The 17,093-nt window shown below is 43.1% G+C and overlaps 1 protein-coding gene across 6 annotated transcripts in view; it reads right to left on the bottom strand.

Annotated features, from left to right (window-relative positions):
- The window catches only part of ATP2B2 (ATPase plasma membrane Ca2+ transporting 2), a 1,084,469-nt gene that overhangs the window by 8,794 nt on the left and 1,058,582 nt on the right, over nucleotides 1–17,093 (bottom strand). For 2 of the 6 annotated variants that reach the window (XM_090021537.1, XM_090021538.1), the window contains one exon: nucleotides 11,964–12,135. The exons of 3 other annotated variants lie outside the window; for them this stretch is intronic. In XM_090021537.1, the coding sequence (XP_089877663.1) occupies nucleotides 11,964–12,135 (172 nt within the window). The remainder of the gene's footprint in view (nucleotides 1–11,963; nucleotides 12,136–17,093) is intronic. One more of the 6 variants, XM_090021539.1, reaches the window with a different exon arrangement.

Genomic DNA, 17,093 nt, shown 5'->3' with positions numbered 1-17,093 from the left:
CATGAAATGAATACTAAGTGTTTGGGATATATTGACAATATTACTTTTTCTGTGTAAGAATACAGCAGCTTTCATACATACTGCTGGAACACTGTTGCATGTTGTAATAGTAGAAGAGAATACTGTGTGCACTACTATACAAAAAACAAGGGGCCTGATTTTGATGTATCATCACTTTTATGCTATTATTACTTTATAGCATAAGATCAGAACAATGCCTAAAGTATCCACAAGCACAGAGCAGTACAGGCTGTTCCTGCACTGTCATTCAGTACCTCTTAAAGGGGCCTGATTTAGGAAGTACTAAATGAGGGTGCAGTAACAATGACACCATAGGGACATGTGTAGACGTGTCCTCTGTCTAGTAAACTGAGCAATATTTGGCTGTTAGTTTTGCAGTCTGCATAATTTCCTTATGGGGGAACCACAAAGAGCTATCTGACCTCAGATGGCCACATATAATGCCATAATATCTTTGTGGAAGTCATTGGGATCCTCAAGTTTTAAAGCAGTGTATTTAAGATCAGAATCTACCTAATATTTCTCACTAAGGAGTAGGTATATTTTTTCCAATATCAAATTTAGCCAACTTAAAAATAATGCATATAAAGATATAAAAAATATTTTAACACTATGGATTCTAGAGTTTTGAAGAATGTACAGACATAAATTCAGATTTATTTTAAAGTCAAATGCTGTTTGTTTTAGTATTTATATTCATCTCATAATGTTGAATGTACATACAGAATTAGCCTTTTAGTAATGCATGAAAGGCTGGCAATCCCTTTGAAATGACAGAACTCCTCACATGAGTAAAATGAGCAGGATTTGTCCCACTTTCTGGATGTGATCAGCTCTGTAGCTGATACTGATGGCTTTGATATCAGTGTCTTAACTTCATAAGGAATATGTACATATTTTCTTAAGTGTTGCTACATATATATAAGAAAGTTATATATATATATATGATATAAATCATCGTGTGTGTAATCATACACACACACAATGATTTATATCATAATTTTATATATCTATATCTATATGTAGCTATAGATCTATATAGATAAAATCTGTGTGTATTATTTACAGTTAATGCAAATGTATACATATTCTTTTTTTGGCTCCATGTTTAGAAGATTCACCATGCATAAGCACATAGCTGATAAATGTTGAATAATCATTCTGAATTTGTGTGATCACATAACGTGTACGTTAGCCATTATGTTTATTCAAGATAAAAATGGCAAAAGTTAACTCTCATTTAAAATGAGTTTATACCAAAGAAAAAAATCTATGTTTAGTACCATGGACTGGATGGTATTTTAAAATTATATATTGTATAATAGATTATAATTAAGTTTGCTAAATATTTTTTCCATAAAACCACTAATACAGCTTGCCTCAAGAACATTAACATTTGTGTTAATAGGGCAAGCACAATGCAAGGATTTTGACATGATGTTTCCTGGCAAGTTTGATTGAAATATCTGCCTACTTAATTATGGAAGAATGAAAAATATACATTTTTCTCCATTAGAATAGACAACAAACCCAGTTTTGAATAGGAATGCAGCAACATTTGTTAACACTTGAAAATTGGGAGACTAAAATAATTTAAACTACATGGTATCCTTTTTTTTTCTTTTTGCTTGGAAAAATTAAGAAAACAAAAGAAAAGAAGCTGTATGTAACTGAAGGGAAAGCTTCTGAGCATATTCAATGTGCATCTGTTAGAATTTTAATGAGAAACAAAGCCAAGAAATTTTGGCTTTTGATTATGCATTTTTCCTTCATGTCCTTCCCTGCTTAAATGAAGCTTCTTCTATTGCTATTGATATAAGAAGATTACAAATGTTTTTCCAAGAAAAAATCTGAACAGAAATAATAACCCCAGACACGGAAGGAAGGAAGGACTTTGGCTTTTTAACTACTTTATTTAGGGGTTCAGGATACAAAAAGTTGGCCCCTCTGGGGTCCAGGTCCAATTTACAAAGCAAAGACAAACGAATTACCATCAAACCAAGAGCACCATGTCATTACATTCATAACAGCACACCGTGACAGACAACTTTGCTGTATTACATATAATGCATAACATGCTGTTATGCGGTTGGGACACTGACCACATGGTTGTATAGACTAAAGCTCTCTATAAACAAATTATTCCTACCCTGCTGTATCCAATCATACATGTGACAGCACCTTCAACTTCCCACACAAATCAAAAAGCAAAAACCAGCCTGATGAGAGCCTAGGGTGCACCATAAACTGGGAGTTCCAGTCTGACACTGAGTCTGCCCGGTAGCCCGGACTGGTCATGACATCAGAGCATGTATTGAAGATGGCTGAAAGTTGGCCAGGCATACAATGCCCACTTGGCCACCCAGTAAGGGTAGAAGCACGTGTAGGTGGTCTCTGAGAGGCGCCTGCCCAGCACCTGCAGTGGTGGCTTGAGGGTGACAAAGAGCGGCCACAGGCAGGGATAGTTGAGGAAGGCATGAACGAGGTTCTCAACGCCCCCAGGGAAAGAGGGCAGCTGTGTCAAACTGGGACACAAACATACCTGTGGCTAGGATGCTGTGCAGCAACCGCCACTGTAGGTCGTCAGTCTTCTTGGTGGTTGGCACCTTATACAATGTGCACCAAACCAGGTGGACTGGTGGGAAATCTGGCAGCCCCAGGCACTGTTGCTATGGTGTACTGAGGCAGCCTGCCCAGGCATACAGGCTTCTACATGACATAGAAGCAACCTGTGTCACTGTCAGGAGGCACAGGGAGTGTCAGCAGGGTGCCAGGCCCAACAGGCCCACCAGCCAGCTCGCTGGCCACAGCTGGGGTGACTGGCAACATGGGAAAAGCCTTGATCAGGGTATCCATGGTGTGGGGCACCTGGAATACCTGGAGATGGTCATCTAGGGTGGCTGTTGCCTCTGGTGGGAGGGCAGCCTGGATGTCATGCAGGAGATGGCCCATGCTGCAGACGGAGCGCATACCTAGCCGGGTGGTCAGGGCCTTGGGCAAAAGCCAGGCCAACCTGTGGGAAATGCAGGTGCTGGGCCCAGGGCTGAAAGCAGATGGTGGCCTGCCAGGCTCGTACCATGCCATGATGGAAGGCTGGAAGCACTGCCCAGTTCAGTAAGAAGAGCTCCCAGTTGAAGCCAAGGGCTCCCACCCTCTGCAGGAAGTGGCACACCAGATGTTGCCAGGGTAGGCACTCCTCACCATAAAGGAGTCACTGAAGGGCTGGCAAGTAGAAGGCAGCCATCTGCTTGTCAGGTCAATCAGGCTCTGGCCCCCCTTGGTGACAGGCAGATAAAGGACAGTTCGTGGGATACACTGGTGCCTATCCCAGAAAAAAAATCTACCAGGAGGCACTGTAGCCTCTCAAGTAGATCCTGTGGTGGGTTGAGTATGGCATACCAGTGCGACAGGGTCACCGCCACAAGGTTGTCTGCAATGAGGACACTTCCATGGTAGGAGAGGCTGGGTAGGCACTAGTGCCACCTTTGCAGGTGGGCCACCACCCCCTCCTCAAGACTGACCCCAGTTGCACACCATGAAGGTCAGTGGCCCCAGGAACATGCCCAGGACCTTGAGGCCCTCTCAGCACTAGGTGAGGTCCCCAGGCAAATCTGGGGGGGTTTATGCTGATCCACACATCAAGCAGCAGGGTGTCACTGTTGGCCCAATTGATATGGGCTGGGGAGGCACATTCATAGGCTCACTGGCAATCCATCAGGGCCCACACATCTTCCTGGGCATTAAGGAAGATGGTCATTTCATCTTCATGGCCGATGGCAAGGCTACATCACTCAGGTAGCGCTGCAGTACATGCAGTAGTGGCTAAATGGCCAGGACATAGAGCATGTCCAACAAGGGGCAGCCCTGACGGATGCCTTTGTGTGCTGGGAATGGGGCACAGAGCACCCTGTTCACCTTGAGCAGACTGGAAGTGTCTTGGTACAAGACCCAGAGGGCCCTGGTGAAGAGGGGCCCAAAGCTAAAGGCCTCCAGGGTCTGGAAGAGGTAGGTGTGGCCCATCTAGTCAAAGGCCTTCTCCTGATCCAGAGAGATGAAACTGATGTCTAGGCCACAGAGTTCACTGTTTGTGAGTACGTCATGCAGCAGGAACAGGTTGTCTTGAATGGTCCTGCTCAGGATGCAGTAGCTCTGCTCAGGCCCAGTGATGGAGGTCATGATGGTGCAGAGGCAGGTCACCAGGGCTTTGGCTAGAATCTTGTAGTCTATGCACAGCAGGGAGACTGGCTGCCAGTTCTTAATGCATCCAAGGTCTCCTTTCTTGGGCAGCAGCAAGAGCACCACTTGGCGGCAGCTGATCAGCAGGATCTTGTCAGCAAGACTCTCTTGGAAACTGCACAGGAGGCAGGAGCTGAGGAGAGACCAGAAGGTCTTGTAGAACTCAACAGGTAACCTGTCAAGACTCAGGGCTTTGCCAGAGGTGAGGCCAGCTGCAGCAGCTGCCAGCTCCTCCAGAGACCATTCTCACTCAATCTCGCTGGCCTCCAGGTCACAGAGATGTGGCAGGCCCTCGTGGACTTCCCGTGTGGCCTCAAGGCAGGACGGGTTAGCCACAAACAGGTCACGATAAAAGATGATGGCATACTCATGTACTTCTTCCAGGTCCGTGATTATCCAACCCTCAGGGGTCTTGAGGTGATCTAAAACTTTGCTTGCTGCCCCCCGCTGCTCCAGGCTGAAGAAGAAGTGGGTTGGGGTGTTGGTTTCTGCCAGGTCTTGGTAGCCAGCGTGGATCCTTGCTTCATGGGCTGCACTCTTCGCTAAGTCACATAGGCATTTCCTGCAGAACTGGAGGCTCTCATGCAGCACCACATCACTGCTGGCAGCCAGCAGGGTGCCCTCAAGCTCTGCCACATCTTCCTCCAGCTCTTGGATATGGCAGCGCAATTCATTTGTGGCCAGCTGGGTGCACTGGTCACAAAAAGCCTGGATCTCTACCTTGCCTACGTCCCACCATAGTTTCCAGGAGTATCTCAGTCTTGTGGCCTCCCAGCCCTACCAAAAGTGGGCAAAGCAGTCCCAGAGGTAGAAGTCTTGAAGCAAGCTGATGTTGAAGCACCAATAGGGTGCCCACACACAGGATCTCCCTGGCAACCTCAGTTCACAGAAGGCCAGGCCATGATCTGACAGGCCCAAGGGAACAATGTGGCTGCTGTGCAGGAGTGGCAGATGGTGCCTGATGACATAAAGGCGGTCAAGGCAGGCCATGGTTAGACCACCAGTGCTCATCCTGGCCCAGGTGTACTGGGATGCATCAGGATGCAGGGCTTGCCAGATGTCAATGAGGTCTGCAGTCTCCAGGGCAGACTGCAGCTTGTGGGCTGAGAGCAGGTGAGACTCAGGCCCCATGTGGTCAAGCAAGTTGTCAATGGTGCAATTAAACTCCCTGCCTACAAAGAGCCAAGGTCCTCACTAGCATCATGCAGGAGGGTGGCCAAGGTCTCAAAAAAAGCAACTCTCTCCTGGCTATCAGTGGGTGCATAGACATTGATGAGTAGCAAGTGGTGTTGTGCTAGGGTGTTGCAGGCAGTCAGCAGGTGTCCGGGGATGACCTCCCATGCCACCACCGTATTATGCTGTAGTTGTGGCGATAGGAGAGTTGCAATTGCGGCACTAAGTTTGGTGCCATGTTTCAGGAACAAGTGGCCTTGCCAGGCAGCGCACCAAGCTACCTGGTTGAGCCTGTCAGAATGTGTCTTCCAGAGGAAGGTGATGGCTAGCCACTTCTGGTGCAGGAGCTCCGGAATGGCCTCCCGTTTCACTGAATCTCAACAGCCATTGATGCTAAAAGTGCCAATGGTCATGGCTGCCACAGGTTTGGGTAGGTGGAAGAATGACCACTCAAGAGTAGAGCACAATACCAGGGACAGGTTGGGGAAGGCCTATCATGCCCTACTCTATACCAGGGACACCCCCAGGCCCCACTCATCTCCCACCCACTGTGCAAGGTTCTCCATATGGTAAGCCATTTGCCAAGTACATAGATCCTATTGCATATGTTTGGCTGCAGCTCTGGCAGCTAGACAAAGAGTTTAGGATCTGCACACCACTGGGTGATGCATCCCACAACATTCTTCTGTCCTTTGGTCTGCTTCAAAAAGGCCAGGAGACCCCCCTAGTCAGGGCTAACCCATGGGGGGGTGGTCTGCCAACTTGGGCTGCACATTTCTAACAGAAGCACGATGAGGCTGCACCCCAGGTAGGAGCTCACCCACAAATTCAGTGTCTACACCCTCAAGGTCTAGACACATCAGCCTCTTCTCATTGTCCAGGTCCAGGATTGGCTAAAGGAGAGTGATCCCCACCTTCTTGGGGAGAGAGAGGTCATACTGTTTTCAAGGTCACTTGTGACAGTCAGAAGGCTGAATCTCTATCTCACTAGCTTCCTCATTCAATTTAGTAGGCTGGGACATGACCAAGAGGTCAGCAGACTCCTCTGCTGCCCCCTGGGTCGCGCCTCCAGAAGACAGGCATTCACTATCACTTTTACTGCCACCTGACTCCAGAAGCTGGGAGACAGGCAAGGAGTTGGTGACCCCCACTGTTGCCACCCCCACCTCCAAGCCATCCCTGTCTATGGTCACATCCAACAGGGTTGCTGACATGACAGCCTATGTGGGGTCAGGCTCTCCAGCAGGGCACCCCCCCTCAGCGCCAGTCAAGGAGTATCCTGGTGGGAATGGGGTGTCCTGAGATTCCCCCTTCACCTTCCTCTCTTTGTTCATCTTCTTCTTAGTGGCAGGTGGCCCACCCATCATAGGGGCCAGGTCAGACTGCTCCCAAACCACCTCTCTGGGGCCAGCCACCTCAGACAAGGCCACAGCAGAGGGCAGCTGAGAGGAGACCCAAGCCCCATCATCCAACAGAACCTTGCTGCCACAGTCACTGGCCACCCCAGCTGCCTCAGCTGGAGTGGCCAGGACAGGCAGGGGGCAAGTGAAGGCATCAGCCCCTCCACCTAGTGGGGCCTCTGCACTGGTGGGGTGGGCACCATAGGTGGAATGAGTGGGGGAGAGTCCCAGCCCATTCGCTGGATGGTGCTCTCACAGTAGAGACCCCAGCCCCCTCATATGGAACAGGGGTGAAAGGAGGTTGGGAAGAGCTCCTGGCCTAACTATGTGAGGCCTGTGTCCCAGAAGTGAATGCACCATACATCAGTGCTGCTTCAGTCACTGATGTTCTGGCCATTTTCCCCCGTGGGCACTGGGCTGTTAGGTGGGAAGAGCTACCATGCTGGCAACATGTCGTCTCTCCCAAGGAAAAATAAATCACAAACCTCTGCCCATTGAGTGTGAGGTTCAAGAAGCAAGTCAGAGACTGAGGGCCCTCCCTGAGGAGCATCAAAACCTGCCTTTGAAAAGACAGGACATGCTTCAGTTTCAGGTCCTTGCTTCCAAACAGCACTCAGTGAAAGGGACTTGTAAGAACCCCATAGTGCTCAAGTCCCTTGTCCAGCTCTCAGCTGGACACATGCAGGGGCACATTGGAAATCACCACCCTCACAGCCTAGGTATCTAGGGGTGTGACAAGATAGTGTATGCCCACGCTGTCCAGGCCCTCCACACACATTCTGTTGATCAGGGTGGAAGTGCTCAGGTAAATCACTGGGACTGTGTTATGCTGTCCCAGGAGACCAGCTAGGGCACCTACCCAGCTGGTAGGGCTTCCCATGCCAGCCACTGTAGGAGTGGCCATTCCTGCTAGAACAGGGTTAATCCCAAAAGCTAAAACTAAGGAAACAAAAAAAAAGTTGCATATGTTAACTACAGAGATAAGTGTCTGGAAATGCAGCCATAAAAGCAAGAGGGGGGGTGCCCAAAAGGGGGTGGGAGGGGGGAGGGAGTTAAGAGAGAGAAAAAAATGAAAAAGAAAAAAAAAGAGAAGGGGATAATTTGCACCCCTCAAACGACAAGAGATAAATAAGATAACTCCCTGGGGCAGACAGATAAGAAAGAAAGAAAGAAACCGTGAAGTAGCAACTTGTAGACAAAGAAACTGGAAGTAGAGGGGAAGGAGACAGAGAGCAGAGAAAAAGATGAAAAAACACTGCAAAAATGTAAGAAAGAAATCAGAAAGGGAGATAAACAGAAGCAAGAGACCTTTAGACAAGTGGAAGTCAGAAAAGAAAGAGACAGGAAGCCAGGGATTTTTATGCTCAGGATCACCCCACATAGCTCCAAGTCAGCCTGGTCCAAAGCATCCAAAGGAAGGAAGGAAGGATAGGAATTGCAGATGTAGGGACTGCTACAGCTTCCATGACCATGGGATTTTTTAAAACAATGTTTGCTTCCTTTTCAAATGTAGGCTATCATTAAAGCAAAAAAACGGGTTTTTTTTATTTTTTCTGTTGTAAATCACCAGCCACTAGCAACACAAATTTGTATCTTTTTAGAGAGTGATATTTACATACCAGCTGCATTACACATAAGTTAAATTGTTCTCTTTGGGGCTGAAGAAGGTGATGGTAGAGGAATGTGGTTCCTTAAGGGGAGACTGTCAGCTTAGAAAACTAAATGTCTCTTGGCAAATTTACCTACTAATAGTACAAACAGCATTTGATTACTATATATTTAAATGAGGAAAAAGATCTCTTTGTTCACTGTGTGCAGTGAGATTCATTCTGTCTCTAAATAATTACTGTCTGATCAAGCAAAGCCTCTAAAAGCATGTTTAAGCATGCTTCTAAATTCTCATTGTTTTCAGTGACTAATCATGAAGATACTTGGTTCAGGATCTTCCTGAAAAAAGGATTTGTTTTTTCCTCCCCAAAAACAACAAGGGGTGTGTGTGTGTGTGTGTGTGTGTGTGTGTGTGTGTGTGTTTGTTCTTAAAAAATAGAAAAAGCTATTGTACATTCCCAAATAGTGTCGTTAATTTAAGGGAAAGTGTGTTATCTCTATTTCCTATTAAATATTTTTAGTTGCTGAAATTTCGAGTTACAGCATAATATATAACATTTTTATATGATGGAATCTATACCATACAATACAGATAAAGCTTGTAACATTGTTTACCTAATATTGCTCTGGAACTTTAACTGTTCCATGTCTTTACTTCCATTTCAAGTGTGCAGACATAGTATTGTATTTAAATAATTGCCTTACATTAAGTTTTATATACAAATGTTTCAAACTCTAAGACTTATCAGGAGAGATAAGAAATAAGAGATTCTGGTCTTGTACACTTAATACTGTCACTCATAAAAGAAGAATTCAGAATGGTCAGAGAAAATTCTAAGTCAGTATGACGACTAAACAGCAACAGCAACTTGAACTGTGGAGAACTAAAATAAAGTATCTCTGCCTATAAAATTGCTTTTTTAATTAAAGTGTTTCTTAACATTTGATATACTTGAATGTGATCACATATATACGTGAGAAAAATATGCTGGTAGTGATAATGGTAATATAGTCTAAATGTAGGAATTATAGATAAGTAATGTCATGAGTTGAAGTAAAATAAATAACTGTACATTATCAATGAAATAATAGATAGGCAAGAGCTAGCAGAGAAAAAATTACCATATATATTATAGAATCAATGTGAGCTCTGTATATAAAATCATGTTATATGTTTTCCTACCAGTGTAACACACCTATGCATTTTTTTTATGTCAGAAGCTATTATCATCATCATTTGGGCATTCTTAGTATGTAGTATCAGATCAGAATTGCTCTTATATTATTAAGTACAAGTAACTTACATATATTTAAGTAATTTTCCTTTTAGTCTGTGTAGTCTACAGCAGATTGGACTAACATTCAAGATTCTTTCCTAAGAGTGCCATTTGACCTAACTGTACTTGAGTGTCCTTATTTGGAAATCAGTGCTGTTATTAGTGTGATGTGAACATTAACTAGTAACTGTGAAGATCATTAATATAGAAAACATTTTTAAGTGATAAGTAGTAATGAATCTCCCAAACAGTTTTACACTGATAGAAATTGCAGGCTTACATTCTCAAATAAGGAGTGATTTGCCATTCCTCAAACTTAGGGTATTCAAAGTGAAATTCTTTAGGATAGACTTGAACCTGGATCAACCACATTTCACGAGTGAGTCAATTGCCAGGTTCCCTGGTAGATCTTCATTCCTTCCTTGTTGCAAGTGTTATACTTTGTATAAATAAATATACATTGACCTAAGCCCTTGCCCTTAGTGTTCCATATCCTAAGGTACTGCCCATGTACTGGGAATTCCAAGGTGAAGAGCTTTTCTGATCTCTCCCTCATGAAAAACTTTTAAAAGTTTCAGTTTAATCAGGATGAGAAAATACTTTTTAAAAAATCTCAAATTTTCTCAAGACAGCAAAATCGTTTCCCACAAAGTTCATCTTTAGGCCTACAAGAAAACATAGGGAAGATTTCCTAAAGACAAATGTTTACATTTTAATTTAGCCTAAGTCTGAGAAATCTTCCGCAACTGGATGGATTATCACAAACATAAATTTGCAACAATGTTTTTTTGGCTTCCTGAAACAAAAGCATAATGTTACTAAAAATCTCTAACACTTCTGCAGAAACAATTGCTTTTTCATAATCAAGCCCTAACAAAAATGTTTCACAGGAATCACCTTCTATTCTGGGTGAATTGTTTTTTCGAATTGCTGAAGTCATCAGATTTCCTAACTCAAGAGGATGCTGTTCCGACAGAATACAGCAAGGAGACACAGAGGATTCCATGTGGCAAGAGATGTGTGGTCCTCCTCTGTGAAAGAACAGTGCTTGCCCACAACTAACTTGTATTGCTGGCAACAGGTATTCAAATTAATGTATTTGTCCAAGCAATTGCCATCTAAACATGTCCAGGCTGCCCTACTGATGTGCTCATGCATGACCTGATGGGGCCCATCTGAAGGAACAAGTAATAATTTAGTTTCCTAGTTTCCCTTTTGTTCAGTTCTTATCCTTTCTTATGAGACTACTATGCAAAGAATGAGGATGAACTGTACCTATTGCTTTTTCTGAATCTATATTTTGAGGTCACTGAAAAGGAAGTGTAGCTAAAACATTTGTGGCCCATAGCAAAATTGGCTCCTCCTCTGTTTTCCTGAAAGGATCTTGTGGGTTATTATGGGACCAGAAGACCATTTACATATGGTGCTGCTTGGTTCTATTCTGCTCCACAGCCTACTGAGTATGGAAATTAGATGATACCGGAGGTTAGTGATTACAAAAACCTACACAGATACCTGTAGTGTATTTGCGATACCCAGAGCTGTCTCTGTCTCTACTGATCCTACTTCTGCAGCAAGGACAGATGGTCATGTGTCTAAACAAGAGTCTGCTGTGATATCTCAGTCATGAGACCAACAGTAAGTTGAGGAGGCAGCTGCAGAATTTGGCAAGTATTACATTGCACTACTCAGTAAGGGTCTGATAGTGCCATTTGTTACACAGGTTTGAAATGTTGAGGTTAAATTAGATCTAAAACAGGTATTGCATGTGCAGATAGCAATTACAACCAACAATATACATTTGTTCCTTTTGACACAGATCTTGCCCTGTCACGTCAAGATTAGACAATGCACTGACTAGAATTGTATGCAGTATTCCAGATTAGCTATTTTAGTAAGAGTTGCGATCTTGCTTGTTAACATGCGGGATCAGTAGAATTATTAATTTTAAGCAAATAGTTTATAATAAAAATAAAAATATCAACCATGATGAGGAAATATATGATAGAAACATTTCAGTCTGGCAGACATCTGTGTCTACTCTATAAAGAGTTACTTGAAACTGGTGCCCTATCAGTCAGATAAGGACCTGTAATTAAAAGTGCAAATAAATGAATCTATATTATACAAGGTAACTTAGCTACTAAGTTTTGATTTTTTTAAGGGCAATGAATGTAGATCAGTCCTGAATGACTGCTAAGTAAGTTGGCATCTCTGTAGATCTGATGCATTAAGAATATACACTCACGCCCAGCTGCAGCAGCAGATGTGCTGGTAGGAGAGGAAAGAGCATTGGATAACGATACGTGACTAGGGCTAGAAATATTGGTTACATCCTGGGTCTGGCTTGTGACGGAGGACTGTCTCCTTAGAGCCCCCTGAAAGGAAGTGCCACTCTTGAAAGTATTGACTACTTCGATCTGCAATGGAGGAAAGAATGAGACAAGTTGCTTAAGGTATGGACATAATTGTAAACTAACAGGAATAATTATTAAAAACAATACTTAACTATAAATACAATTTAAATTCAATTGACAGAATTAGAAGTCACGTGTTGATTTTATTGTTTAGGAATAAATAGGGCCAAATTCTCTGGTAATATAAGATGGAAAAGTTCTATGGAGCTATACCAGCTTACACTAACATTGGATATAGTCTATGTTCTTTGAAATTTAAGCCACGCTGTTTATACAAATGTACCAGGTCAAATACTTTGATGACACTTGTTGATATCAAAAACTCCACTTTCTCCAATAAGAGTACATTCCATTTGATTGGTGCCATCTAAATTTTCTTTCAGAAGGGGAAAAATTCAGTGATCTAAATCCTTTGTAATAAATACAAAAACCTTTTCAAAATACAGAGATTTGCTTTTGTTGGTTGTTTACAAATTTAATGAATTTGCAGAATACTGAATTTACTGGTTATTTTATCTTCAGTGCAAAGCAGATAAAAATCAGACACAAATGTTACATTGCTTTGAAATATTGATTCCTTGTGTTTCACATTGTAATGCTGTATTTGAAGTCATATGGGAAGGTGGACATGTTCCTGTGTGCGCTGTAATTTTGTTTGTCAGTATAATATAACATGTCAAATATTTTAGGTACATCTATTATCGATACTTACAAACATATTGAAAACATAAGGATTTCTCTTTCTGCAGCCTCAAAGAATTAAACCATTTATTTTATCCCAGAATATTTTATGCTATTTTATAGGGGTGTGCAAAGTATGCCCTATTAGATTCAGATTCATCCCAAATCAGGGACAGTGATCCAGTTAATTGATTTGGATCACTGTACCTGATTCAGTTCAGCCAAATGTGAATCTGAAGATTCGATGCTGATTTGGAGAATCAGTGATTTGGACATAGACACAGCTTTAAATGCTTTTTCTACATACCTCAAGGTATCAGTGAGGCTTGTGAGTGTGGGGGAGCCCTCCACGTGCTTGGCAGTGAATCCAGAAGTGGTCTGACAATGCTTCTGGTCCACTTCTGGGTCTGCTGCTGAGCATGCTGGGGAGGCCCCTGTGCTTCTGCAGGACACTCCATGTATCACAGCATTCATGAGCTGCCTGCTACCTTGAGGTATGTAGAAAAAGCAATTAAAACTGTCTATGTCCAAATCTCTCAGTCTTTCTGAATGTCTCTGAACTGATTTGGAGGGTTCTGATGCGATTCAGAGAAATTAAAAGGTCTTCTAATTTGATTTGGAAATGGAGATTCAGCCACCAAATCAGGCCAAATCTCCACCAAATTAAATAAGGGACCAAAGCTTTGTACAGCCCTACTATTTTACACTATTTCCCTTTTTTCTGGGTATGAGAATCCAAAGCAACCTTTAGATACAAAACCTGGTGATAAAAACTATATTGTAGTTTTCAAGCATTTCTGTAATAAGTATAGGTTTGCAGCAAGACATAGGGGGTAGGGACAGAAGCTATAAATTGCTATAAGTAATCAGAAACTGGTTCATATTTGTAACACAACAGAAGTTCAGTGCACATAAACTGCTTTCACAATGGCTGAAACCAGTTTAAGGTAAACCTGGATGGATGTAGTATCAGACTTAACTGATTTAGGTTAAAATAGGTTTATTGAACTTCTGTCCCAGATCCCTTCCAGATTCAAGTTAACTCACAGTCCCCCAGCATCCCAGGATGCTTTACATTTCCCCTGCAAGCCCCACCTCACAGGGTGGGCTTGGCCCAGGGGCAGGCAAGTATTTCAGGTGGAGGGACGCTTACTGAGTTTTGGCAAGCCATCGAGGGCCACATGACAGGCAGAGGGGGCAGATAACTATTAATTTTTTAGGGGCCCCATGGGCCGGATGGAATGGCCTGGTGGGCCACATTTTGCTCACCCCTGGCTTGGCCCAAGCTGTCTACTCCAGCCAAGCAGGGAAGTGTTCTTTAGTGCCCCCAGCTTCTAACCTGAGCCACTGCAGCCATGTGGCTACATTTCCAGAATTAAAATTAATGTTTGTTCACTTGCTTATCAGTTCAATGTATGCAGCTTAGACTAACCTGTGACGATTGAATTGATTCAGCCTTGGGCTTTTAGACTCTCTGTACTGAGACTCAATAATCCGTTTAGTTTGCCATAGAGGATGAACATTAGACACATACAGCCAGGTATTCATCTACCCACTATACATTTAAGCTGATTTAGGTGCTTAAATGTGATTATATTCCATCCTCTTCAAATACTGTAAATCCATTAGTGCATCTACATTTGTACACATTGGGCACATCTGCATGTGCCTTAATGTTTCTTTTCTAATGCACATTAAGTTTAGTACCTCAAATGTGAGGGCGCCTATATATGACCATGGAGTCTGGTTTGATGTGCTGGAATTCTAGCAGCATCAAAGCAGACTTTATTGATCAAGTTTGCTGGAGCATGGCAATTACCATGATCCAGCAGCTTCCTCTGTCACATATATCAGCGTTCCTGTGCTTAAAAATGTCAGTAGGGGCACTTTATCTGAATCTCATCAAACCAGCTTTAGTTCAAATGCCCCTGCCATCATTTTTAAGGATGGGGAAGTTATTACACAATATGTAGTAGTGCTTTAATTAGAGTGGCTCCTGCAGCAACTCTAATTAAAGAGCCACCAACCCCCAGAGCATATGTCAAAATGCCTTATGGTACTAAATTAATATACATTAGGCTCTGCTAATGTGCAGTACTGCATTTGAACCCTTTTTTTTTTAGTCATGCTTAATGCACAGTAAACTATTTTACTGTGCATTAGTGTATTGTCACAGTTTGTATGTGGTGTTTTAACGCTCAGTAAAATAATCTGATGAGCATTAAAGCACTCCTGTAGATACCCACTGACATCTTACCAGTCAGGCTATGTCCCAAAAAAAGCAGTGAGGAGGAGGACCTAGCTACCTTTTGCATTAACTGTTTTTTGGGATCTCAAGCAGGATGGAATAAAATCACACTTTGGTGCTTAACTCCACTTACGTGCCTAATAAGTGGAATAGAATCTGACCCTAAGTCATTTTAAGCCGTGTACCACAATGTCATTTTATTTACATAAGTACAACCATAGTTCAATGGAATCACTTCTTAAATAATACTAATTGGCATTTAATCACTTTAAATCACATTTTTGGATTTATATTCTTGGAGTTCAGCTTTTCCGGAAAAACAGGTTAGGCATTCCCAGAGTTGTAATTCTGAGGGTTGTTTTCAATGTACAATAGATATTTTTTCTGTCATTTTTCACTGAAAGCTTGTTAATTTTAAACTCAACTTAATATTCATCTGTGATTTTGTCATTCGTTTATAAAACATCCAAAAGACCATTTTAGCTCAGATTAAATCATCCTGATGTTTCTATTACTGTGCAATGTTAACTCCGTGATTTAGGTAAAACAATGATGCTGTGGTAAAGGATGAAATAATACAATAATACCAAGAAGTGTATGTATAACCTCTCTTCCCAGAGCTTTTGTTTTAACAACAAAGACCAAACTGACATGACACTGAATCATAGTAGATCACATAATAAGGCATTGCTCTAGATGAGTTATGTAACTTGATAAAAAGTTACATTTCAAAGCAAATTATCATTAGGGTGGACCAAAAATTTACATAAAGCCCAAAGCACCACCCCTGTGAATATGGCCATATTTCATCCACTGCATACTTTAATTTTCTCAACATTTAAAGAGTAAAGATGGAAAGTCAAATAATACTCCCCAAAAGGCAATATAAGGCCTTTTCCTTTTAATAGGAAAGAGCTAGATTATTAGTTAAGATGGTAATGTTGCATTTTTATTGATTATATATCCGTTTTAAATATAGGTCCATGTCTTCATAATATGTGATGTTATGATGTTATGAACTCACCAACCAGCAATACCATTTGGCATATTTTATTTACAATGCCAATTTTAGGGATAAAAAATGTCATATGAACAAATATTTAATGAAAGAGCTTCATCCTTTTAGTTTTTGGTGATCACTTAATTTTCCTGTGCTATATTAAATCCATGGCTAAGTACAGACATACAAAAAGACCCTAGCAGAAAGCACTCTAACTATTGCACTTTGCTTGAAGTGCTATAAGTTACACGCATTCTAACCAAACAGTGCACTGTTCAGTGGAGGTGCTTAGTGCCTGATTGCACTGGCCAATGCCAACGGTGGGAGGCACTCCCATACCCCCCCAGTGACTGCTGGAGCAGTTCCTGTTCTAAGCTCTGCCACCCTGTCAGCTGGAGACTGCCAGCAGTAAGTGGGGGCTGAGAGAGGGGAGAAACAGATACCCCTGCCACGGGGTCCCCCCCCTCAAAGCTTGTTAACTGGGTTGGGAAGGGGAGCAGGCCGTGTGTCCGTAGCAGGGGACTCTCCCCCCCCCCAGCCCCAGTTTCCAGTGCAGGGAAATGCTGAGCTACCCCTTTTGCCATTGCTGGCTGGCTCTGTCAAAAGGCTGGAGAGGGGGGAAGGGAGACCCCCCCTGCCATGAGAACCCCCCACAGCTTGCTAGCTGTGGTCTTTGTGGGGCAAGGTCAGGTTCTTGACCTCTACCCAAGCCTCTTAACAGTGGCAGACAGCAGCTGCAAGAGGAGCAGACTTGCCTAGTGTTTCCCTGGAAACTGGGGCCACAGGAGAGGGAAACCTCGGTTGCATGAACCCAGCCTGCCCTGCTGAAGAGGACAGTTAGCAAGCTGTGAGGAGGGGTAGCATGTGATGGGGGCTTTCCTTTTCCCCCCATACTAGCTTCTTGAGAGTGGCAGCCAGAAGCTGCAGCAGAGCTGTCTGGCCCATATTTCTGTGGGCCAGGAAGTGAGGCTGGGGTGGGAAGGAGCCTCTTGTGCTATATGGACCTAGCCAACCCCCTAAACTCTAAGTATG

This window comes from Crocodylus siamensis, chromosome 11 (genome assembly GCF_052110815.1).
Source record: "Crocodylus siamensis isolate JL-2025a chromosome 11, ASM5211081v1, whole genome shotgun sequence".
In the NCBI taxonomy this organism is placed as follows: Eukaryota; Metazoa; Chordata; order Crocodylia; family Crocodylidae; genus Crocodylus; species Crocodylus siamensis.
This window is presented reverse-complemented; position numbering and strand designations above follow the sequence as displayed.